At 41.2% G+C, this 25,234-nt stretch overlaps 2 protein-coding genes across 5 annotated transcripts in view; one reads left to right on the top strand and one right to left on the bottom strand.

Moving 5' to 3' along the window:
* The first annotated feature begins 137 nt into the window (after positions 1-137).
* LOC145442738 (uncharacterized) lies at positions 138-4,491 on the top strand. Its single transcript, XM_080320719.1, has 6 exons — positions 138-1,069; positions 1,142-1,183; positions 2,706-2,774; positions 2,842-2,945; positions 3,534-3,662; positions 4,029-4,491. Exons 1-6 carry the CDS (start codon positions 781-783, stop codon positions 4,305-4,307), a joined length of 912 nt encoding a protein of 303 aa, XP_080176845.1. The 5' UTR covers positions 138-780; the 3' UTR covers positions 4,308-4,491.
* Positions 4,492-10,800: 6,309 nt separating this feature from the next.
* Positions 10,801-25,234, bottom strand: part of LOC145443562 (transformation/transcription domain-associated protein-like) — a 60,005-nt gene continuing 45,571 nt past the window's right edge. For 3 of the 4 annotated variants that reach the window (XM_080321505.1, XM_080321507.1, XM_080321504.1), the window contains 15 exons: positions 24,675-24,947; positions 23,152-23,358; positions 22,370-22,528; positions 21,605-21,709; positions 21,436-21,543; positions 20,497-20,730; positions 19,567-19,776; positions 18,312-18,455; positions 17,928-18,155; positions 14,960-15,171; positions 13,997-14,081; positions 13,526-13,773; positions 12,266-12,428; positions 11,705-11,826; positions 10,801-11,391 (listed from right to left, as the gene is read on the bottom strand). In XM_080321505.1, the coding sequence (XP_080177631.1) occupies positions 11,223-11,391; positions 11,705-11,826; positions 12,266-12,428; positions 13,526-13,773; positions 13,997-14,081; positions 14,960-15,171; positions 17,928-18,155; positions 18,312-18,455; positions 19,567-19,776; positions 20,497-20,730; positions 21,436-21,543; positions 21,605-21,709; positions 22,370-22,528; positions 23,152-23,358; positions 24,675-24,947 (2,667 nt within the window). In that variant the 3' untranslated portion in view covers positions 10,801-11,222. The remainder of the gene's footprint in view (positions 11,392-11,704; positions 11,827-12,265; positions 12,429-13,525; positions 13,774-13,996; positions 14,082-14,959; positions 15,172-17,927; positions 18,156-18,311; positions 18,456-19,566; positions 19,777-20,496; positions 20,731-21,435; positions 21,544-21,604; positions 21,710-22,369; positions 22,529-23,151; positions 23,359-24,674; positions 24,948-25,234) is intronic. The other variant, XM_080321506.1, reaches the window with a different exon arrangement.

Genomic DNA, 25,234 nt, shown 5'->3' on the forward strand with positions numbered 1-25,234 from the left:
GTATTTGCATTTCAATTTCTCATTGTTCGCTGCTTCACTTCGGTCTTATGATAAGATCACTGAACCAGATACACCCGTAATTATTATTTTGCGTAAAACCGTTGCATGGACGGTTCTGGTAAAATACCATGATTTGGAAATCACACTTGTTATACTAGTGCCGTTCCGAATTATTCATCAGCGGAATTGGTAAACGCAACATACGAAGATTCGTAACATGATTCGTAACAATAAATTAAGTTAGGGTGATAAGCAGGCTCTCACCAAACTCGCAAGCTGATATTTTTCAAGTGAAGATGATACGAGACTCAGAGAATATATCTATCTATATATTCTATAGTAATTCAAATCGTTTATAATAAAGTGTCATCGACATGACATGGAAATTAAGAAAGAATCGTTTGCGTAAGTAACGAACAGGAAGTCACGGTCTTGTTGCTTTTACAAATTTCTCTGCCTGAAGCGTTTGCTCGTTTTAGGCTTGCGTAGAAATAACTATTATTGCCCCGGGAAAAACATTCCTTCCATACATAGAAGAGTCGAATTTCTATCGTTGAAGTGTTTGGTTGTGAAAATATTTTTAGTAAATCCTGTAAAACTCTTTATATTAAAATTAACAGTAAGTAGGTCTGTGTCTATGAATAAGCCTAAGAACTAAAGTAAAGAAAATGCATGTTCGTATCTAGAACTAAGATTAGTGAGTGTCGCAATCGTTGTTCGTAACATATTTCGCTAACAAGATTTTTATTCTCTGTGGTATAGGCAATAGGTAATCGCAGCATGTTGAAGGCTTTGCTGTGTTTCATAGCAACAATTGTGTTGTCGGTTCAGCGATGCTACGGATATACGCAAACAATCGTACCTAACGATTTCATGATCTGCCGTAAACTCCCTGACATATTCGGCTCAACTGAGGACGACGATGAGGAGGAGGATGTAGAGGTAGGGAAACAGGGACCGGTGGGTGTTAACGGTCCCACAGGCAGGCAGGGCCTTCCTGGACCAAGAGGCGAGCCCGATTATACAGAAGTGCAGCAAATTATCAAGACGCAATCCAGAATCCTCGCAGGTCTGATCCATTTCGTAGTAGAATTGATTTTACTTCGTACCTCAATTTAACGCCTTACACATTTAATGACAGCTCGACTCGATAAGATGGAAAAAGAGCTGGAATATTTGAAAGGTATTAGGACTATTAACACATTGAAGGCATGTATATAGTCCTTACGAAGTTATAGCAATATCTTATACCTAAAGAACAGCCAACAAGGTAACGTCGGTAGAGCCCGTTCCTAAGTAAATGATACATTGGTCTGAGTATATAGATAACTAACATACGGTGGTTAGTTATCTATAGTCAGAGGCAGGACTGTGGAGTCGGTAAACTATACCACCGACTCCAGACAGTTTCAATAGACCGACTTCAACTCCGACTCCCGAATCTTTCAACGCACCGATTCCAACTCCAGCTTCGACTCCCACCATTAATTTTTCACCGAACTCCGACTCCAACAGTACTACAAATCTACTACGAAAATTATAGGCCATAGTGACGGTTAAATGGTTTTAATATAACCATGAAACGTATGAACACATACTAATCATGATGGCACCGTAAATAGTTTCATTTTGGCGCCAGTTGAAATCCTCACTGTGCAATTAGCATGGCTGTATTCATGTCACAATATCCATCCTTGTTTCATACAGTATGAGAGACAAGCCAGGAATACTTTAATGTTTATGATTCATTGAAGATGAAAAAATATATTCCATCCTGTATAATTAGAATGTGGATAAAAAATAACAATCAAATTGTAGCTGTAATGTAGGCTACGAGTAATACTAATACAGAAATTTCCAAATTCTCATACCACACACTACACTGATGCCAAGCGCATGCACACTCTCTCCCTACGAATAAATGGTGTTGGTCACAAACAAAATTTAAGGAGTAGTCGAATAGTCTTTATCTGCATGTATTGCTGAGTCAAGTTTTCATGAACTACTCACAATATTTGTTCGACCCAAGCGGCCGAGCTACTTCCAGAAATGTTTTTGATTTTGACTAGGAAGCACTGTCCGGTTATATTTGCACCAATTTTATGATGTTGCTACTTACAAAACTGGACGATGGATTTAATATTTCACAGTATCAAGGTATAATTCCAAAAGTTCCATCAATTTGTGAGTCATCAGTAATTTTGTGTTGGTCACGAAAATGCATCTAACAATTTTCTTTCTCTGTGCAACTGAAATCCAATTTACAATAAATAATTTATGTGTAAGTTTTTCAATAATGTCAATAATATCGATAATAATGGTTGGTACATACAAATGGTATTATTTACTATTGGCAATTTTCAGCGACCTTAAAAAGTATTTAACTTATAGTGAAGTACATGTAGTTGGAATGAGTCGGAGTCAGGAACATTTTTACAAGCTCCGACCCCGAGACCCCAGCCATTATTTTTTCCCGACTCAGACTCCAATCCCGATTCAAATGAGCGCTAATACATTTTAGTGACTACATTGTGGTATAAATTAGCGAAACTCGGACTCGGATTCACAGTCCTGGTCAGAGGTGATATGACTATAAGTCAAGGCTAATCGACTATATTACACACAAAATCAGCTTCCAAGCTCCTGTCTATTACTGCATTGGGGTGTATGGTATCATGCGCTTTCATATTGCGCTTTTGTAACAGCGAACCCGCCTACAATTTCTGGATCCATCTATACAGGACCTACCGAATCGACAGAACAGTTAAAAAATAGTAAGATGCGTGATATTCGCTGAATATCTCTTGCTTCAGTTAACGCCATTATATTTCTGTTGTATAGATAGAAGATGTATGAGTAAATACCTGGCTCCTATTAGCATCGGAACTAGATGTTATGCAATTCATGGAAACGAAGGAATATCATTGACCTACGAATATGCCCAGGTGAATATATCTAGCAGAGATGAGCATGGATTAGGATTAGAATTCGAAAAAATCGTATTTGTGAAATTTTTTCGGATTAGGATTAGAGATTTTTCTGAACGTATTAGGATTGGATATACCAATTTTCTGGAAGATTGATATGTCGTGTGGCGAATGGCGCAAACTTTATTCAGATCAGTTATTAATGTACGTATGACACATCAGCACTACACTATGGTACACTCGGTGCCAACGAACACGAGAGGTGCAGTCCTATGCTAAGTTATCATAAATCAGGGGAATTGTTGGTTGTGAAAATTCCAATTCCTCCATTGCATAAAATAGCATTTTTTCTGAAATTCAAGTTCGAATCGGATTAGGATTAGACACGGAGTTGAATATACAAAAGTTTTGGATTAGGATTGGATCAGGACATAGAAATTCCAAATCCGCTCATTTCTGATACTTAGTACATGGCGAATTAGCGGGTTTATGAAAAGTGGCGTGTTAGAGATCGTAGCTATTTTATCTTTTAGTTAATTTTTAATATAAATAGTTCCTGTATATGATATGGCGGCAATTAGCGTAACGTATTGATTATTCGTTCAGTCAAACTGTTCAAAGAACGGAGGGAGGCTGGCAAACCCGGATTCCAGAGCATTGTATCAGCAGCTCTACGATTTCGCGGACAAAACTTTCCACAGTCTCGTCCGGGCCTGGGTCGGCCTCAAATATGAGGTACTACAATTCTTTTATCATTACTTGCTGTACCACTCCCGTCACAATATTATCGTATTCAAGCTGCGGTTACAGCAATACTCTCGTGAATCAAATACCTGCGTCAATGGCCCCCGAAAGTAGGACATGGCGAGCAGGCACATTTTTCAACTTGATATGTCGGTGTAGCCAGATTTGCATTATTTGCCACTCAAATTCTATAATGACGCCACCGTGACGTCGCAATTGCTTGCTGAGTCATCGTATACCCGTGCCTTGTCTACACATCAGTGTTTAAAATTCGTTTACGTCTTATAATTTCCATCCTGGCTATGTCACAGGGTTTGGCTTTTCGGCCACGGTATTTTAAGCTTGACTACTTCACAGGATGACAAACTTGTGCACAGCGACAACAACAATTCCACGTTCATGAAATGGATGTCCTACTACCCCAAAAAAGGAAAGAGCTATTCATTCTACGCAGCGTACACATACGTAATCATGTATATCGATACCAGTTCATTTATCATCGGACTTCAAAACGTGCCAGCGAGACGGAAGTACTCGCACGCCATTTGCGAATACGACCTGGAAGGAACACTGCCGACGCCAACTAGCCTGACTAGTACTACAACGGAAGACCCAGATGACTATTACGAATATTAAATAAATTGATTGAATGAATTGATGTACAACGAGACCACCTTTACACTATATACCTAATAGTTTGCATCGCGGCTACCTAGGTATGCCAAATTTAATGTGAGCAAATGATCGCAGCCACAATCTCCGTTCATATACTAGTCATACAAAGCCATTAAACAAACCCAATACAATTAACTTCCCCGTATTGCCAATCGCAGAGGCGAATTCGGGGTGTGTACATAAGGCTCGAACTAGATAGTAAGAGCCCGTTCACGATGGTTGTTATGACAACTTTGATTCAAGGGCGTAGCCAGCAAAAATATTTGGGGGGGGGGCGAAAATTCCATGACGTAAATGAACATTAAAGATAAAGAAAAATAGGCAAAAAACGATGGACTTGGGCCCTTATTGGATGATTAACATAACATCTGGGGTGATCGTTATATATATATTCCATTCACAGAAATGATGTGATAGTATGATGATTGTGGAAAACCCCGACGACAACATCTTCGCGCGAAGCGCGAAAATTTTTCTTGGTTAATGAATGAAATTGGTTCATTATATTGTTATTTGCATATTGCAAATACGTTTTCATTAACAGATTTACCGGCAGGGCTGATAGAAGTGGTGTCATCAAACATTCGGGGGGCGCTTAGTTATACATCTTGAACTATATATGTTCCATATGAACTATATATGAATGTTGATAAACTTTTTTTACTCTTCCGATAGGAGCGTACCGGATAATAGGTAACGGTGAAAAGTTGCCGGAGCTAATAGTCCCCAACCCCCATACTGAACTGACACTCCTATAGACTCAATCAACCCAACGACCTCGGGCTACTCTAGTGTATCTACTGGTACTGTTGTATTTTCATAATAGAGAATGCAACTAAATTCTATAATGGGTATTGGCGGAAAGAGTTCGTGATACCGATAATAAAATCAAGACATTAATGGACAATAAATCGCGCGAGGCGCGAAGAAAATTTTTAGGTTACATACATCTGCCCCAAAATACTGTAATATCTATTGATTTTACGAAAATTTTCTAAAAATTGGGGGAGGGGCGACCGCCCCTTTCGCCCCTCCCTGGCTACGCCAGTGCTTTGATTTGATCCCGAGTATAGCACATACAATTATCATATCGTTAATTAGTCGAGCGGACCTCGGGCGCGAAACATTTCCAATAGTAAAGTCCCAACCCGAAAAGACCGACCGGACTTCGTCTTCGTCACATGACTCTATTTCTATAACTTGTGATAATTCTATCGGGGGTCGCCAACCCCTGGCACGCGGGATGATTTTTCATGGCACGTCAAATGATTTGACGTGAACGACATATCATAATCATGTTTTAGCAAAAAGCTCGTAGGCGACCCAAACTTATTTCGAAAATGTACATAGAGTCTTTTGAGACAGATTTTATTTATCTTGAAATTTTTTTCCGCGCTTCGCTCGATATATTGGAACCTGATTTTTTTATTATAATGTGGGAACCAAAGTTCCCTCTAATTTTTGACGGGTCTGCGGCCCAGGGCTTTGGAGCAGCCGTAAATTTAAACTGCTCCAGCTCCGGAGCTTTGTTTTATCATACATTAGCTCCGGAGCAGCATTATTACCACTGCTCCGGCTCTAAAATTATTGAATGGGCCTGTCTATATCAGGGGTGGCTAACCCGCGTGCCAAAGGTGGCCCGCGCGAGAGGGTTTTGCGTGGCCCGCGATGTAATTTCCTTCCTATTATATTATCGAAAATGAATTGCTCAGATTGCGAACTTGCAATGCCAACCAAAATTACAAGTCTGGCTGCGACACTTGGGATGTTGATGACTAAAAGATCAGTTCCGACGCATTGGCAGGTCCAGGGTCGGTCCAGTCAAATTTTCAGTAAATCGTCGTACATTACAATAAACTAAAATAGTAGCGAAATTTTTCTTCACGCTTCGCGTGCTTAATTGTCACACGATTTCTTGCTTGGTAGCCTACCCCCTACTGAAAATGAAAAAAACGACTAATTTACCCGATTGAGTCTATCTGTATTCTCAATTACGGGAGAAAGTCTTTTCGCGTTTGCGCTCGCATAAAGATCGTCGACGGTGAAATTTAGGCAAAAAATGATTGCCGCATATCATCGGAGACCTTGGATATCGATGTGGCCAGACGCCGAATAGTAGTGTCCTTGCAAACTGAGCCTAGCATGCGGTATACGTTACAGTAGACCCGCAATATACTCTAGTAATAATATTATTGACCTAGTTTATATTTAAACTTCGTAAATTTTACCTGCTTGGCGCGGCTAGTGGACCGCGCACTCGATCGTCAATTGCATGTGCCCTTATAGAGCAGAAGGTTGGCCGTAGGTTAGTTATCTATAGAATCTAGAGTCTGTCAGCCGTCAGTAACATCTGATGTATTAACAAAGACATAGGTGCCGCCGTGCCGGCTTGTGACGTCATAATGGATACTTGCCAATTGTCGATAACATCATAGTTGCACTATAGAGTACTCTATAGTTGCACAGAACGCACTTTACTCTATGCTATTGCTGCGCAGAGCATTAAAATTCAGGCCTGCTCTTCAATTTTGATAAATCAACAGATGTGGTTGTTGCATATATAATAGCATCTTATGAAATACGTCGGAGCCGGAGCTACTCCTCAAATAACGGGCTCCAGCTCCGGCTCCGGCTGAATTTTATGTAGAGCTCCTGCTCCAGCTCCGGTGAAAATGCACGGCTCCGGGGCTCCGGCTCCAAAGTCCTGGTCCGCGCACACTCACCAACTCACTGCGCATACCCTTGGACGACAGTGCGTAACGACTAAAAAGTAAGGTCATCACTTCGGATATTTTGTGCGCAACTTAGATTATCTGTACGCAGAGACCGTGTCAGCACTGCGCATTTGCGCACGTGCGCAGCTTAAATGGAACATTGATGGGGACCCCCACGAAATATGCATAATGTACAGTACATGTACATAAATTAGTCCAACCGTATTAGCAATTATGAAAGGAGGGCAACTTAATATCGTATGAAACCGTTTGGATGATTTAGTGTAGGAAGTGTGCACTGTGCAACGTGCGGGACAGCGACTACGATATGAACTGGCGCTGGACATTTTCACCCTATAGAAGACACGACCTAGACAATGTTTCTGGCGACATGCGACTCCGTGCTGTGAGTGCGCTGCCAGAATGATTGGCGGAGATAAAACCTTGAAGTAAAATTGATATGTCCATGTTCCGAAATGACCAGCGCCCGCAGCTTGAGCCATACGTATCAAAGGAGTAATAAGATTACCGGGCAGGAATGCTCCGAACTCCTTTGACGTCATATCAGCCTTATTCCAATACCACCTTGCAGCCAGGTGGAGACGCGCACCGTATCACCACACAAGAATAGACTTCATGAGATGGCCTACATTTATGGCGGAAAGTATTCGTATTTTTGAATTATTTTGTAGTGGCTTTTTAAAACTAAGATTTTTGGTATGCGGCTCGCGCATGAAAGCAGGTCTACCCACCCCTAGTCTATAATTATCATTCAGAATAGAATGCGAAACCTCGGAAATTTGATATAAATTGATGCAATACACCCCCACATCAGACATGGGGTAATCGCGATTAGTAATCGTAATCGATTACGACGATTACAGCATTTTCAAGTAATCGTAATCGCAATCGATTACTTTCGAAAAAAATCCGAAGTAATCGTAATCGTAATCGACTACTTCCCATATCTAATCGATTTCTTTGTGAAATAACGATTACTTTTTAGTTGTACAAGGACTATGACATACACTGAACATTCGTGAACAAGGAAGATGTATTATACCAGGTTCATGATAGCACAAACGTCTGATTTTTAAATGCCATTGCTCATTATTACGTCAGAAGTAGCCTATTAGCTTTGCTAGTCATTGCGTAAGAAGTATCCATAGTAAATAGATATTCGATATAGGCCTACTTCAGGTACATTCGTGTGATTGTAAGAACACCCGCCGTGCTGTATATCATGTTATCAACACGTTTCACACGCCAGTACCCCGCAGCAGGATAATTAATCACCACTCTACCTAGTAACTTGTGTATTGATGTATGGGTATTGGGTATGCAAAGGCAGTTTGACCGTTGCTGCTTGGCGAGCAGTAGGCCTATGTATTACGTACGTACACAGGACAAAGATTTGAAATTTTGTACTCGTCAAATAAAACATTACGGTTTTCACAACGAAGCAATAAAAATCAACAGTCGCTGATATATATCACAACCGAGCCGTTTTTGCCGTTTCTCGTAGCGGCAGCTTAGAGTACATTATCTGTATTAAGTTGAAGGCAGAATTTTATGTTCTCTTCATCTTATTCTCATATGACTCTACTTTAAACATCCGCTAATCGTTCTTTCATAATTCTTTACTCAACATTGGGATCTGCCGACGTATCCATGAGCTTATATATCATGTTAGCGTGGGTTGTAGCTAGAATCAGGACCGAAACAGCTATTCGACCCCCAGTCTAAACGTTAGTCTTTGGTACCCATAGGGTGGTAATTTCAAGTTGAAGACTGAATTTCGTCAATAAGATTCGTAATCGCATTACATTATTATTAATTTTTTATCCTCTCTCTCTCTCTGCCCCCGATGGTCAGATTTACCTGTAGAGCTGGGGGCACGTAATTCATAATTATACCGTATGTTATCTTGTCATAATTACTTTAGTGTGTGTTGGTAATTCGTGACTTCCGGTATGTTATATAATCAAAAGATATTGTTGTATCCCTAACGTAGCAGACTAAAAGAAAAACTTTCGTGAGACGCACACACAAATTGTCATGTCTTTAATGCTCTGTGGGTGTCCGGGTGGCATTTGCATTGTGGGCTCGGATTGGAAGGACCGGACTATTAGTCACGCCCACCCAGCGCGGCTATTGACAATGGACACATACCCTAAGTTTCGGCCAAGGTCTTTCTTCAGTAGCACACTTCGTGAAGTTGCGCGTTGGTCGAAATTGCATATGCCTTTTGGTGTGTCGTGGCACTGTATTGACTGGAACTTAAATGCCTATTGCTATAAATTAGGGTTGCATTCAAAACAAAACTAAATTTAAAGCGATCATGTTTGCAACAAGGCCTTCGTTTAAAACATGTTTTTATTCTTTTTGTTGTTATTGTTTTTTAAGCCTTGACGTCACGAATGTGGATTGGCATTGAAAATTGAAAATATAGGCTAAATATAGCTCCTTTGACGAAATATCTGTACTATAACTATTGAACCGACTATTTTGAGGGGTTCCAACCATCCCATATCGATATATGTCGGCCAAACCGGGTGGTAATTGTGGAATTATGGCATAATTTTACAACTTAAAAAACTCTACTTAGTTTTTTTTAAAGCCTTTGTTTAAAACACTGTTCAAAACATGTTTTAAACAATGTGTTTTAAACAACAATTTGTTTTAAATGCAAGCCTACAATAAATTATGTAGGCCTATGCTTTTTTTTTGTTGGGGGGGACGTATGCATTCAAAAATCAAGCTTATCTATAGAGAGAATTGTCAAGTTAATTAAATCTCTTGAGAATACTCTATAATTTATGTTGGTTTACGAAATACTCTTGAGTCCCCTCCAAGCTCGCTCCCCACTCTATTGGGAAATTTGGGGTGCGGCAGTCATGCACGTGGCAAGAATGCAATTCGTTGGGTGCGATAAATCGTCCTCTATAAATATGGGCAATGGGTACATTATGACGTAACAAGCCAATGACGCATCTTTTTTTAAAGGAAGTTTGTTATCTCATTAGGCCTTTTCAGCGCAATCCATGTATTGTCTGCCAATATAACTTCTAAAATGCAAAATAAATGTAATCGTGAGTAATCGTGATTACTTTTCCAATGTAATCGTAATCGTAATCGACTACTTCCTGATTTTGCTGTAATCGTAATCGCAATCGATTACATTCATGAAGTAATCACCCCATGTCTGCCCCACATAACACATCCATGATATACAATGTTAGCCTGCTTGTTGACGAGTAATATAAATAAAGCTGGTTGGTCGAAGGTGAGCGCTGCGACCGATCTATAGAACAGAGATACATTGCAATTAGATTATACATACTGCAAGAACAAGCCATCTGTGGTATAGAGCTTCATAATAACGCGCAACAATAACTTCATATGGATAACTACTTACTGCAAGGTAACTGAAATCTCTGTTCACTTCGTTTGCGGTCAATTTCTAGGTGACATAACAATGCGGGATTAATAAAACGCAGTCAATAGTCATTGAATGACCGACTGCTCTCACAGGTCACAACACTGCGAAATGCAATGGTCAACAGAACGCTGATGCTAGCTAGTATAACCAGGTACGAATGTAATCTGGAGCCGAACACGATTAGGTTCGATCAAGAATCGCTGTGAAACGTTAGCGGCAGCGTCAGTTCCAATTCCGACCGCCTCTTCACGTCCCACAAAACAAAACTACACCCTCAACAGCTCAAAAACCACGTCCGTGCATTGAGATATTTATTGCAAAAATAATAAGACGTGTGCGACACGACAGACTCGTGATAATTCTGTAGCAGCAACATGAAAAATGCGAAAACATGGACGTAGGCGCTCGTCAATATTCCAAAGACGGCAATACATGATAGATACGATAGTTCGCAAATGCGCCACCGATTCCCACTGAGACATTCCCAATACGCTAATAGTCGAAAACTGAGTGTAGCGAGGAAGATGGCAGAGTGGCAAAAGAAAAATATGCCGCTGATCTGGCGTAATAGTCATAATCTCCTACTGATTATGTCACAACCGGTACAGCACACATGCTTTCAAACCCTGTAACAGACAATGTTATATACCAGTACACAGGACGATGTTTTGTGCAATTTTGAGAAGACTAAACAATTGGCGAGAGTGCTACCCGTGGAGGCTACATCCACGGATGCCAGGCCGGGTCCATTCTGCATAGATTTTCAAGCGAGCTGGCTTCAGTCACGAGAGAGTTCACCCGGCTTTCGCCATCGTCAAACTGCGCCAGGGTCTGCAGACGGTCCATAATCTGGTCTACCGCGCAGTTCACAAGTCCGGATAACTGTTCGCTGTAGATAGTATTGATATCGGAGTTAAATATGTTGGAGCTAAGCAAGGATTCAGTAAATGGACAAGGTAGGTGTTTACATAGAGCCCTTTCCATTCTACCATTTAGAAGTGGAATTTCCTATTTGACTTCGTGGACCTAATGGTTATTATCACTCGAAAAGAGACAATTGATAAGAAACACTACGGGAAACCTAGATTTTATTCTATTTACTCCATTAAAATCTTTTGGAAGGTTAATAATAATAAATTGGTTTGAAATGGAACTGAAAATTTCTCTTATCTCGGGTATCCGGACATTGATATAGCGCTCACCTGGCTATGTCCGGCAGCTGAGAGTTGGGGGCAGTGTTAGACGCCTGCGATGTATCGTCGCGTTTCTTCTTGTGCCAGGCAATCATTTCGTCTCGAAGAAGAGCTTTTAAAATTCCGTCGACCTGCGGAATCAGGCGAAAATGATTTATACAAGAGACCAAATGTTAGGTACACTGAATATGATGTGGTCTCAAAATAAAGTTGAAGGTGTAAGTTTTTCGAGCCTTTTTCCTCGTATTCGCATTGCAACTAAAAGATTTTCACTAGTGGTTCTATTGCACTCTATCAATCACTGGGCCCATCGAATCTTAACGATTTGCAAACTTCTGGGACACATTTCTTCACTGTTGCACTTTCTCGACGCAATCAAGCAGTCAGGCAGATATTATCCAGAAAAGATGCTGCACCTTGGTACCACAGAGATTGATATGCCACAGTAGGCCCCACTCGTACAAACCTTTTAGCTACAGTTTGTGTAACTAACTTCCTGATTTAATCTGAGACCTCATTATACTTAGAGTGCAGTGACCCCTTAATGATAACTCGGAAGCACACGAATACCTTGAAACTTGGTTGCATGAAACACCGTGCCGTAGCTACCATTGCCGCCGTCAAGACGCTTGCGACACCGAGAGGCGAAATGAAATTGACGATATTCGGAGTCAATCGGAACGGGATCGGCCTGTTGGACTCCAGCTCCCCGGAAGTGTCACCGACATCGAACCTGCCAAACAAGTCAACGTTAGCTAGTGATATAAGCAGGGGTGTCAAACATACCGCCCTCGGAGCAATTTTGAGTAGATTGGAAAATTGTTTGCATTATCCTGCACATATCTAACAAATGTTTAGAATTTTAGTACGAAAAGTTATATAATCCCACAAAACAACAAATGTCGAGTGTTCATTGTTCATATGCCTCCATATGACTATCCGACAGCGGTATTATGGTTTGACTCTAGTCACCATTAGGAACCAAGTCGCTAACATTGCACCCAATTCCGGAAATACAAAATCTGCACACTGAGTTCAGAGGTTCATTAAACATGGACCCTAAAGTAGTTCTTCACAGAAGCGAATATTGTACATGCGAAACAGTAGATGAAGCTAGTATGGAGAATAAACGTCACAAAAATAGAATTCAAACATCTGATGTCGCAACCTGCCAATCGTCGGACTTTTGCCAATTCCATTGTTTGCGAATCAAGGTGTTACTAAAAGAGAACCCTATGATCCGGAATTATATCATCATGCATCCAGGCTTGTGACCAACGAGGGCGCGGATTACGAGGTAACATTTTTGATCAATTTGGCCCGCGACCGATCTGAAATTTTGAATCCGGCCCGTGACGCAAGTTGAGTTTGACACCCCTGATCTACAGGCTTGCCTCGGTAAACGAAAATATCTATTTTTCCCCCTACCTGATAGCAACAGATAGGATATATATTGACTACCCAGGAGGACCTATCATTAGGAATGCATTACCACAGTTTATCCGTTAATTCGCGTGTAGTAGGTGTGGCGAAAAAAACTACAAATTATCTTTACTTGGTGTCGAAATGACGTCATTTTCTTAGCGGTCGCAAAAAGAGCACGTTACTTGAACTCTCCACATCATCCATACTCTTATGACGCCATACTAAGTGCTACAGGAATACCCGACTAGACCCAAAGCCTAATTATCGATTCATTATGTACAATCATGTACTCTGTTTTGCCTAGCCTTAGATACTGGCTAGACTGTAATATACAGGAAACAAAACAAAAGCCGCACACCAAAATGATCGGTGTAACCGAATCAACAAAAAACCACCGACAGTCACCTGAAATAAGCGGCGTGAAGATGGCCGGAGTCCTGCGCGATCTGCAGCATTTCCGGGTTGAGCCTGGTGAGATGCAGCACGAACTCGGCGAAACCCAGCAGCGCCAGCTGGAGGGTGACCGTCTTTCGGAAGGTCCAGTAATCGGTGGCGCCGGGGAATGTGTGAATCGCCCATTCTTTCAGCATGCCGCGCGGGACCATGTTGGTTTGGACCTCGGTCAGGATGTTTTTGAGGGCTTGGTGGTCGACCTGGTCGGGCAAAACATGAATGACTGTGTAGAAGACATGCCAAAAATACTTCAAATATGTGTGAAATTTTCTACGGTTTATTGAATTAACAGCTGCAGGGAGACGGATACAGAAGGTAGCAGGAAGGATGGATAGATATAAATATCAATTTTTTTTGCTACCAAAATTAAATTGCTAGTCATTAACATAGTCTACCACTAATCACGGATTTTGAGCCACAGACCTGTGTTCCTCGGGCTTGAACCGATGTCAACCTTTCGTAAAACCGTCCGATGGGAGCGTCGTACTCGATGTTTTTCTTGGAACATCTTAAAAAATGGTCCACCGTTAATTCACAACGCGACCTGTGATTAGCTATTTATGAAAAACTTTTTGGACTCGAGTCGGCAAGGTGCTAATGCTACACAGTCTCACTGCTTCCGTAGTCGTATTGAAGGAATGAGAGTGTAGTCTGATTTATTCTTCCCCATCATGTTCGACTTCATTGTGATGACATAACATTTGTGATACTTATTGATTTTTCATGGTCGAATTTTGAAATTTTATGTAAGAATGCACACGGCAAGTCAATACGCTCCAACACACCACTATGTTGTTATTAATAAATTGTAATATTCAGTTGTTGAAAACAGCGGCTCTCGAGTTGAAGTAGTTGCGTCTATGTCTTGTGTACGAATGTTGACAAAATTGCAGCGACGCGACCAAACGGCCATACAATGTTTGCGCAACATACGTTCACAACCCAAGACAAGAAACCAGAACTCGGCACGGATTCACGAAACATTGCTCGGACGAGGGCCGACATGCTTAAGACCCACGAATGAAACAGCAGTGGTCGTACTTGTATTTTGTCCTGTAAACAACGCCAGCTATTCCGTCGCTACTAAACTTGGTCATTTAGAGTTCTAACCCAGATATTGAATCCACCATTGGTCGTATTAAGCTACATACGGATGATTTATATCAGAAGCCATGAGCTACCACAACTGTATCTATAAGACATAAATGTTTGTTTACACGAGAAAGTAGGTCTAGGTCACCTTGACATGAGTCTTACTCCGGCTAAAACAACATCTGTCTAACAATAGAAACCCCTGAGTCAATTGAGTTTGATTTCGATTTAAATCGTACTTTGCTTGACACCGAAAGTAGCATTTCATATGAGTACGATTGGCTAATATCCTACCTCTGTTTGTAGATATGCAGTAGGGACAGCGACGAGGGATTGTCTTCGACCAGTCGCATCTGAGGCGACACGGCCACGACACGCGGTACCGTGAACAGCAATTGCCTTTTCGCAGTTTCCTTCCGCTTCTCCAGTCCCGGATTCAGCAGCCTTAGCAGTTGCAGGACGCGTTCTTCGCGACGCGACTCGATCAGACAGCCATCGTTCATTACCTAAAACAGCAGAGAATGGCTGTTTCATCGGAGAACCATGATGTGACTGGAAAATTTCAAAACGGGTGACAGTAGTTTAAAAAAATGATAAAGCTTCTGGTTCGCAATTGATTGTATTTCCTGGCCTAGAGCACTTACTTATTCATATCGAGAAGCGTTTTCCATGACCAGCACAAATAACTGCTCCCCATGAACACACTAAAATTTAGTTTCACGTGATCATCAAATTATTCTTGCTCTCCATGTTACAGTAACATTAGAACCCCCTTGCAGCGCTGACTCGGCATTGTTTGAATAAGTCTTCCTCTAATTACGACAGAATATATCGCTAACCATAATCATCCTTTTTGAGCCCGTTTTCCGAATAGGTTGCACGCAGGTGGTCAATTTTGTTGATGAACCTTCCGTCTGTCAGAACTTATCATTCACGCGTCGTAAGTATTGGTCTATCGTCTCACAACCACATTCTATATACATGGACTGCTACTTTCAAGGGCTACTCTCTTGCATTTAATATCCAGGGGTTAGCAGCAGGGCTGTGGAGTCGGTAAATTTTACCACCGACTCCGGCTCCGACTCCACACATTTTCAATATACCGACTCCGACTCCAGCAATATTACCAATTTACTTTGAAAATGATATGCCAAATTGTCGGTTGACTGACTATCATACAACCATTAAACATATTCAAACATATGAATAACGGTGGCATGCTAAATTGTTTCATTGTAGAACAGCTAGAATTATCCACTATGCAATTAACATGAAAGAAAGATTTGCTAAGTATCCTTCCTTTTTCAAGTTTTTATAACATGGACTCTCTAATATCCTGAAATGTATGAATCATTCAAATATGGCAGATAACCAATCCTGTATGATAAAAATGTAGATAAAAAATCCAAGTGTAGCTCTTGTGTATGAGGTAGCAACCAATAAAAGAGATTGAACTTACTAATTTTGTCATTGCACACTATCCTGATTACAAGCACACACACTCTAACTACTAATAGACATTGGTCATAAATGGAATTTAGTCAAGTAGTCAAAGACCATAGCCTATGTCTAGTCTACATGTACTTAATCAAGTATTCAAGGATTGGGACTTGCAGTCTTTCTTAATCATTTGTTCGACCCAAACAGCTAAGCTACACTACAAATATTTTCAATTTTGTCAAGCGGGAAGCATCGTTTGGTCATATTTACATCATTTTTACAATTTTACAAAACCAGCCGACGCATTTGCTCTGTCACAGTATCATGGTATAATTCCCAAAATTGCATCAATTTTGACTGCATCGCGAAAACGCATTTTGTGATTTTCTTCCCCTGTGCAACTGAGTTGTAATTTGCAAGTAATGTCTAATTTTATCTATATCAGGGGTGGGCAACTTTTTCGGCCAAAGGGACACATGATATTTACGAACCATTGCGCGGGCAACTGGAATGTTGATAACCTTGTTTTAGTCGTCCGATAGGAGCAAACCGGAATAGGTAACATTGCAAACAATACTTATATTAATACGCTCTAAAATTGATAACAATATGTCATGCAACTGCGCAGTGCGCAATGAGGCCCTTGGCGTATAAAGCGCGAAAATTTTTTGCAATATAATGACTGAATTATATCAATAAATATGTTGCTACCATACATTGGGGGTCGCATTTGTACACCACTGGGCTCATTTAGCAAGGACAGGATTATTCGATGTTCAGACATAGCAAAATCGACGGTATCAGTGAACATGCCTCTATCATTTTGTGCAAATGTTTTGTCGACGATCTCGCTGCGAGTGCACAAGCGAAGTCGCATGTTGGACAAAACATTATCTCCTAATTGCGAATATAGTTAGACTCAATTCTGTGAATAATATGTATTTATAATTTTCAGAAGGGGGCTCAAATACTGAATGCAAGAAATCTAGTGACAATGAATCATGCGAAGTACCGAGAAAAATTTCAAGTCAAATAAATCAGCAATGAAACATTCTACTTTATGGTCATATACGAAGATCTGGGATAAATGTGGCTGGCCTCTGGATACGTCAATGCGTCAGAACTGTTGTTTTAGTCATCATCAAATTTCGCGGTCATGCTAATCAAATTTTGGTTGGCCTTGCAATTGTACCTGATGTCATAAATAATTTCAAGAATTTCCTCACAGGCCACACCTAACCTTCTCGTGTGCCAAATTTGGCCTGCGTGCCACGGGCTTGCCGCACCTGATCTGTATGGTTATTAATAACAGTGATTGGTGGTACATAAAAATTCTATTGAAAACTCTTTGAAAGCAAATGTTTTCATGATAGAGAAGTTGGAGTCGGAGTCGAAGTCAGGGTCATTCTCACAAACTCCGACTCCAGCTATTATAGTTTTCACGACTCCGACTCCATCAAGCGAAAATTACCCAGACGCCGACTCCACAGCCCTGGTTAGCAGTACACCATAACAAATTATGGAACAGAATTTTTCTGACTAACACCGAGCTATTTTTACATTTTGCTACTGGTCCTTTCAGCCGGTCTTGTCATTTTTGGCTGGTAAACGAGATTAGGGACAAAGCCCGTATTGGAAAATACGGATAGAATCCACAGGTCGAAACGATTACCATAGAATTTGGCATGTTGAATTCGGCATTAGAAATGTAATAGCTATTTATGTATTAATATATTCAACAATGTCAAATTGACTGGTAACCGTATCAACGCCCCAAAATGGAAATTTTCACCATAAAAATAGTATAGAAAACAGCATCTACCAGGTACGGATAAATCTTCCCGTTGTGACCACGGATGTACAATCGCCGCGCGGCAGTGTTGTGTTTCTGCACGATTTCGACTTTGGGCATAAACCGAGCGATCTTCACGTTGTAATTTGTCGTTTTCGGCATCAGATACTCGCCGGGTATCTCCACGTCTGCCGTGCTGGCCGAAAAATTGCTCAGAAACCGACATTTCTCCTCGATGAGGAAAGATTTCGGCAAAACCTGAAAGATGACGGGAATGCGATTGGATTTGAGAAAAATTCACGAAAACAGAGGAGACAGGGGAGTACAGAATTTCAATATAAAATTACTAGAGCTTTTAAAAGAACTTTGTATATCAACACAGCTATAAAAAGACAGAGGAGGAGGAATACAAACCTTTGTGCGCGCCTCTAAGATTTTGATCCACTTTTTCAACTTCTGTATCACGTTGTGGAGCTTCATCGAGCCTGGGATCGCAAAGTCAAAATCGGTGGTGAACTGCGTCTTCATCTTTTGGAACACAGGGTCCTGCGCTGTGGCCTGGAAAAGGAAATGTGCAATGTTGACGAAATGAGAGTGTAAACACACTGCAGGATTCCGAAGCACGAGTCGCTGTGGGCAATTCGATAATCTAGTAATTACGATCCCCACCCACGACATGGATAGAAATAATACAAAATATTTGCATGCAAGATGTATCTGAATAGGTGACATCGGTCACTTTCGGCACAAGATCTAATGAGAAATAATGAGAATGTTTCAAAGTATTTGTGGCGAACAATGTGTGAAAATAATATAAAAAGGCTAAAATATCGATTTCCTACAGACAAGACAACGCAAAGTTGCGCGAGAAAAACAGTTACAGAAGTCTGAATAACAGAGATGAGTGGATGAATATCTTCATATCAAATTCAAGTTCAAATTCGGCATTGGCTGAAATTTATTCAAAAGTAGCATCGAAATTGAAAATAAGTAGAAATTTCGCGTCCGAGCCCATATCCAACTACAAAATACTCAGAAATTCAAAGCTGACCCAAAAGAAATTTCGCAAGTCCAAATTCAAATCCAGCCAGGGTTGTAATGACTCGAGTCATGACTCCAGTCATTTTCTCAAAATACCGAAATCTGTGTATTGACTCGACTTGGACTCGAGTCATTGGGCATGACTCGAACCAAGTCATATGACTCGAGACTCAGACGACCAAGACCGACATTTGATTGTAATTTTGAAGAATAGTAAGTAACCGCACTATTGGGATTTCGTCTATAGGTACAGGTACTTGAAAATGCGACCAGAAACTGCTAAAAGTGAGGAAAATTTGTATGTTATAAATGCGAACCATTCGATATCACCTAACAGAGTTATAAAAAGTGGGTTTAACAAGACTTTAACTGGAAACTGAGCAGACAACACCATGTCTTGGACTCGGACTCGAGTCATAATAACATGACTCGGACTCGTGGTGAATTGAAAATGACTCGAGTCAAAACTATAAAAGTGAGATTGACTTGTGACTCGGAGCTTTGTGACTTGGTTAAAACTCTGAATCCAGCATCAAAATACTCGACATCAACATCCCGCCAAAATCATGCTCATCTTTCATTTGCAGGGAAAAGCGCTCTATACTACAAATTTTCAGACTCGGCATACCTGCACCCTTCTTGCCAGCGACTCGGAAGCGGCACTCGAGAAAGTCTGAGTCACGTTCGACACATTTTCGATCCCGACACCGAACGTGGACACCATCTTCCTGACGAAATTCAGCGTGTGCGGCGTGATCTTGGCCTGCGACACGGCGGCCCTGTTCTCAAACGCCACCGAGTAGCATTTCGTCAGACCCTGACAGAGCTGACGCAAGACCTGAACGAATGGAATGCTAAATTAAAAAAAAATTGCTGTGATCGCGAAATTTTAGAAATTGAATTTTGGAGATGAGTGGAATATGCAGACCAGATCAGAGGTCGTTAAAGTAGTTATCCTAGTAGAAAACAAGGTAAATATTAACGCACATGTAGCAATCTAGAAGTACAAGCAACATATCAAGAATCGTAGGTCCCATTTTGCTTAAAAACCGAAAATTGTCAAGTATTTTTGGTAAAATGCCCAGACTCCGACTCAAACTGTTTTAAAATCTCGAAATTACTTCAAATATTGGCAGAGTTTCACTGATTTAATTTCCTTCTGCAAGCAAAGCGATTTTTTCAAATTAAAAAAAAAACGTTTGATTCACTTGGTGATAATAATAATAACTAAAAATGTAATCAAAGTATGATTTTCTGAAAAGATTTACAAGAATGTTGGACTATTAGGGGTCGTTGGCGGTGTGCTTAAAGTTTCCAAATTAGGAGTTCGAGTCGGTATATTGAAAATGTCGGGAGTCGGACTTGTTGTCGCTGGTAAAGTGAACAGACTTCACAGTCCTGCCTAGCACAGGCCGGCCCAGGAAAGGTAAAAAATGATGAGAAAGTGTGAGAAAAACGATTCAAAAATTCAGAATGTGATCCCGCACATTTGCGTGACACTACATTTGTGTGGCTGGAAGTGAACTGAAATTTATCGTGGTTTATACGAATTAAATACCTCTTCGTGCCAGTTCTCTCGGAACCAAACCATCTGGTCCACGATGCCCTCCAGAGACGAGAGAAGCGTAGGGTGCAGGTCGCGCTGCATGTGCATGATCCTGCTGCAACGCCACATCGACGGGGTGGCCCGTATCGGCCCCGCCTCTGCCCCGGTTGTCTGCTGCGACTGAGCCGGCTGGTTGGCGGGTTTCTTGTCGTTGGCGTCCTGAGACTGGTCGGTTGCCGTCGAGACCTGGACATGGGTAAGCAATGCTTACTAAGCGTAGCCGTGCAATTAATTATACAATAGGGTTGTTTCTAAATTTCATTGGCTACACGAAATAATTGTTCGGCTGCATATAAAAACCATGCGCACCAAATTTGGCCCAATTCCAACCAGTAGATACGAAGTTACAACTTCAATTACGAAACTTTGAAATTGTAACGCATATCCCAGGGGTTTCATTTTGAAATGGGCCTGTGATAGCGCTTGGATAAATCATTGCGAATAAATTGAAAATATTACGACGCCGAGTTGCTGGAAATTAACTCAGAGAGAAACGGTAGTGATGGAATTCGCAATGAAGAGGAAACAAACTAGTAAGCATATATTATTCCCAAGTGATGGTCAATATCTGGAAGCAGCTTGTAGATTTCACTTATTAATGTGACAACCTCTGCTGAAATGAGACAACGAGTTCAATTCTACGTACGATCCAGCTTTGCAGAGTTGGCAGATTCACTCGGACACTATCACAAACAGATTCTAAAGGTAAGGGCACCGCAAAGCTTCAAAAATCTCTAAAATTCGTGTAAAATTTGGTCCAAAAATATAAAATAAAGCACCATTGTCTGGCGACATTTCAACTGTAGCAATATCAACGACAAAAACAGTTGGTGACTACAAAATTTGACAGGCCGGCTAAGGCCGACGCTACTTAAGTCAGCAGACACTCACCGCGGCCTGAGCCTCCGTGCTCTTGTACCGTTCTCGTTGCTCTATCTTCAAAGTCAGGTACAGCGTCCTGATCGGGAAGTAAACCGCCTGTGGATGCACTCTCGCCACCTGGAAGCACGCAGAACGTTACGAGTCGTCATTTTTACGCAGAGACGCCCGTGAGACTCACGTGACTCAGCAAATTCAACATCTTGGCCCCATTGCTGCAGACGAGACAGGTGAGAAGCTGCGGCACCCACGCCAGCCACTGGATAGGCGGCACTCCGACGGAATACTGCTGAAAGAGCGAAGGTAAACTAGAGTCGCGGGGGGAATGGGGTCGAAAACCCCGAAATTTGGATTTGGAGTTTTTGAAAATATCGGAATAATTTCCTATCTGAACGGGAATTTTTGAAAAATTCGAATCACGCCCGGTACAAAAAAAAAGTTAATTCTGGAATTTGAGTATGATTTCGGGCAGATTTTCGAATATAAAATCTTGAATTTGCGTAAAATCATGAACCAGGCTGTATACGAGCAAAAATCAAAATCCTTCCAGATTTCAAATATGATTGTAAGCGGTTTTCGATTATAAAATAGAAATTCTGCGTAAACCGCAGCTAAGGGGGTGAACATGGGAAAGCTAGACTGCCCTTTGAATAAGAAGAATCGGTACTAGCGATGTCCCTCGATATTGTAGTCAAGTACAGAAATGCAAGCAAAATCGAGCACCATTTAAAAAATACAATAGTTGAACAGCTTCTTGGAGGTACAGAACTTCAATATACAATTGAATAGTATATTCATATTGAAATGAACCCGTCAGGGGTTGCTGACAACCAGTTGCTGACGATTACCCCTGACGAGTGTCAGCCGAAAATATCCGGGTTCATCTCAATATGAATATACTATTCAAATACAATAGTACAGTTTATTCCAGAGTGCAATGACTTGCCTTGTCCACTGCGTCGGCCAGGGCGCATTCGCCGTCGTCGTAGCTCAACAGCCATATGACTTTCGCCAGATACTTCCTAGACTTGTGCTCGTTCTGGTGACGGCAGGCGTGGAGGTAGCAAGTAATAGCGGAGACTCCGGTTTTGAATTGAGTCGGTTGCTGAAAGGGAGAACGTGTTACTTGGCGAGCATGGTCAGGGGCGAACTTTCAAAGATCCTAATCAACCCATAAGAAAATTACAACACGTAAGTATCCAACTCGCAATAAAGAATCAATAATTTAATGAGATGCTTGTTGCTGTCAATTTCATAATTACATCTGTTACGCTTGGTTCTATTGATGTTTACGAGAGGTAAAAGTCCAGTTAAAACCACCATCTAGTTTTTGACAGTTAGCTTCCTTGTCAATGAAACGCAACTTCGCTGTTTGGTAGACTCCATTATACTCTCAAATGTCGTTAAACCGTACTGTTGAATTTCATAAAATTTCGTTTAAAATGTCATCTTAGCTTTCAAACATTATTGTCTTAAAACAACTTTTAGGCTACTTTTATACAGTTTGACACGACACTTGAAGCGCTGTAGCGTAGCATAACTCGAAGATAGACCAGAGAGTATTCTAAATGACATTCTAAATTTCTAAATCTGTTTTAAATTAATGTTTCATCAATCTAATTATTACGAGTCTCCTATGTTTTGGAATTGGAAATTAAATAGAAATAGATTTGGAGGTCTTCCCGTTAATATCGTAAAAATCTATCTGTATTTATTGCGTTTACTCACTTGCACAAACACATTTTCGAGGTAATCGCCCCACAGAGCCCACGCTTTCACGAGCACGTCGTGCATCTGTACGGCCGCCGAAAAAGCCTTGTTCGCTTCCTCCGACTTCCCGATTTCCGCCAAGAACATCCCTTTCAACGCGTAGAACTCGGCGATCATCTCTTTCGTGAAGTATTTGAGATTCGTCGACTCAATCACTTCCAAACCCTGGAAAAACGCACACCGGGAAAAGTTATCACAATATCAATGCAACATTAAAACAAAGCGTCAGACAGAAAAACAACATTATTACAGCAGTAAAACAAAGAGTGAACAGAAAAAACAACACCGATAAAACGATATTATAACATTAAAACGAAGATCTCGCTTGTGAGAAATAACGCGACGCTTGAGTTTTAAACTATAGAGGGCCGAACGTACTTTGCTACTACACTCGATTTGAGTACTGTAATTTTCCATGTATAACGTACCCCGTAATTGTTATTATAGAGTGTAACGCGCTGCCAAATACAGAAGCGTGTTGCCAATTAACGAAAAGCGTGTTGCCAGCTGCACAGCACGCGATCTCTTGCTGAGTTAGTTTGCCGTTTGTACGCTAGCGAAATTAGGTCGCCGATTGCTACAAGCGTGCGCGGCAATCCTTGTTGATTCATCGCGTAAACGACATGCCTTAACAATCGCATACACAAGAGGCCATGTGCGTAACTATAATCGCTTGCGTAATCAGTCGCATCTCCAACAGGACTGGTGCGACCGACATAACCGTAGGCATGAGCCATCGCATCTGTAATTGTAATAGGCCTCGTGTGCAAGATGTCGTGTGTCGCTAGCCTGAACTATCGTGTCGCCGGCCTCGCAGGCTTTGGCTACTATCTACTCTCATTTAGAGACAATGCCGTACATTGTATTATGATTAGCGATGGTTATGTCATCATTGTTCGACAGTGACATCGCAAAACAGAACAACATCGTGTACTAAAACACAACTATTCATGTTCTGCGAATGCAGGGTGCGTACTATACATGGGTACAGGCTTTTTCCCAGAATCTACACGCCATTTTAAGGGTGTGTATTATACATGGGGGCGCACTATATTCGGTAAATTACGGTATGTTTTTCTCAAATTGCGGGAAAAGTTTGTACACATCTGATGTGGAATGTTAATTGTTACACAAAACAATACAATAGAATGAGAAACAGTTCATATCCACGCACTGCCTATCGTACTGCTGTAACTTAAAAAAATATTCATTTTCATTAAAACGGAGCCCCCCATATATTACCGTCATCGGGTAAATAACAAGTGTATCATATTTGTGCTCGAAGATCGTTGAGTCAAATATCGTACTGCACCAATGAGCGAGCACAATGAATGAAACCACAACGCATCCAAAACCACCGCCTCACTCTCAAGGCAGGCACAGCAACGTGCAAGTGTTTCCGAACGCTCGAAAATATCCACAAAACCACAAAACCAACTCCCGGTCAAACGAAATGAATTCAAACAGAACTCCCGACTCACATGCATGCATTCACTCTTTCCAATTACCCCGGCCATTTGCAGATAGCACTTGACCTGCTGCCGTATCTTCTGGAAGCAGTCCACGATCGGCACGGACGGAATGGCGTGGATACGGGACAGGCAGTCCAGGGCCGAGTTGATCTGGCCGTGCTTGCGGGCTATCTTGCCGTAGTGTATGATGGCGGAGGCTGACGCGTGGACGCCGAGCATGGCGTGGTTGGCGTTTGGGTCTACGGTGATGGGGGACACGTCTTTGTAGGCTTGGACGATCGCCTGAATAAGGAAAATACGTTATTATTAGGGCGGTTTTTTTTTGACCTAAAAAAAAGTAAATTTTGACCTAAAAAAACTGAATTTTGACCAAATTTTGACCTAACGTATGCAAATTAGGCGTTTTCCCATATAATGTCAAAATTGTACCAGTTATCTACATTTCCGGTTGTAACTGGCTGTCCCAATATAGTAGTTTGGCCTGAAAAAACGTTTTTGGCATAGAAACAGGCAACTTTGTACATATAAAAAACAATATTTTAACGAAATCTGGCCCTATGAAGAATTCC

The sequence above is a fragment of the Botryllus schlosseri genome, chromosome 7 (genome assembly GCF_051294905.1).
Source record: "Botryllus schlosseri isolate E-star chromosome 7, Bs_hap1, whole genome shotgun sequence".
NCBI lineage: Eukaryota > Metazoa > Chordata > Ascidiacea > Stolidobranchia > Styelidae > Botryllus > Botryllus schlosseri.

What these genes read in the sequence shown, in the direction of transcription:
- LOC145442738 (XM_080320719.1), top strand. Translation starts at nt 781, where the DNA reads ATGTTGAAGGCTTTGCTGTGTTTCATAGCAACAATTGTGTTGTCGGTT. An exon ending in GCAATCCAGAATCCTCGCAG is followed by an intron (nt 1,070 to 1,141) that starts GTCTGATCCATT and finishes ATTTAATGACAG; the next exon opens with CTCGACTCGATAAGATGGAA. An exon ending in GACAGAACAGTTAAAAAATA is followed by an intron (nt 2,775 to 2,841) that starts GTAAGATGCGTG and finishes TCTGTTGTATAG; the next exon opens with ATAGAAGATGTATGAGTAAA.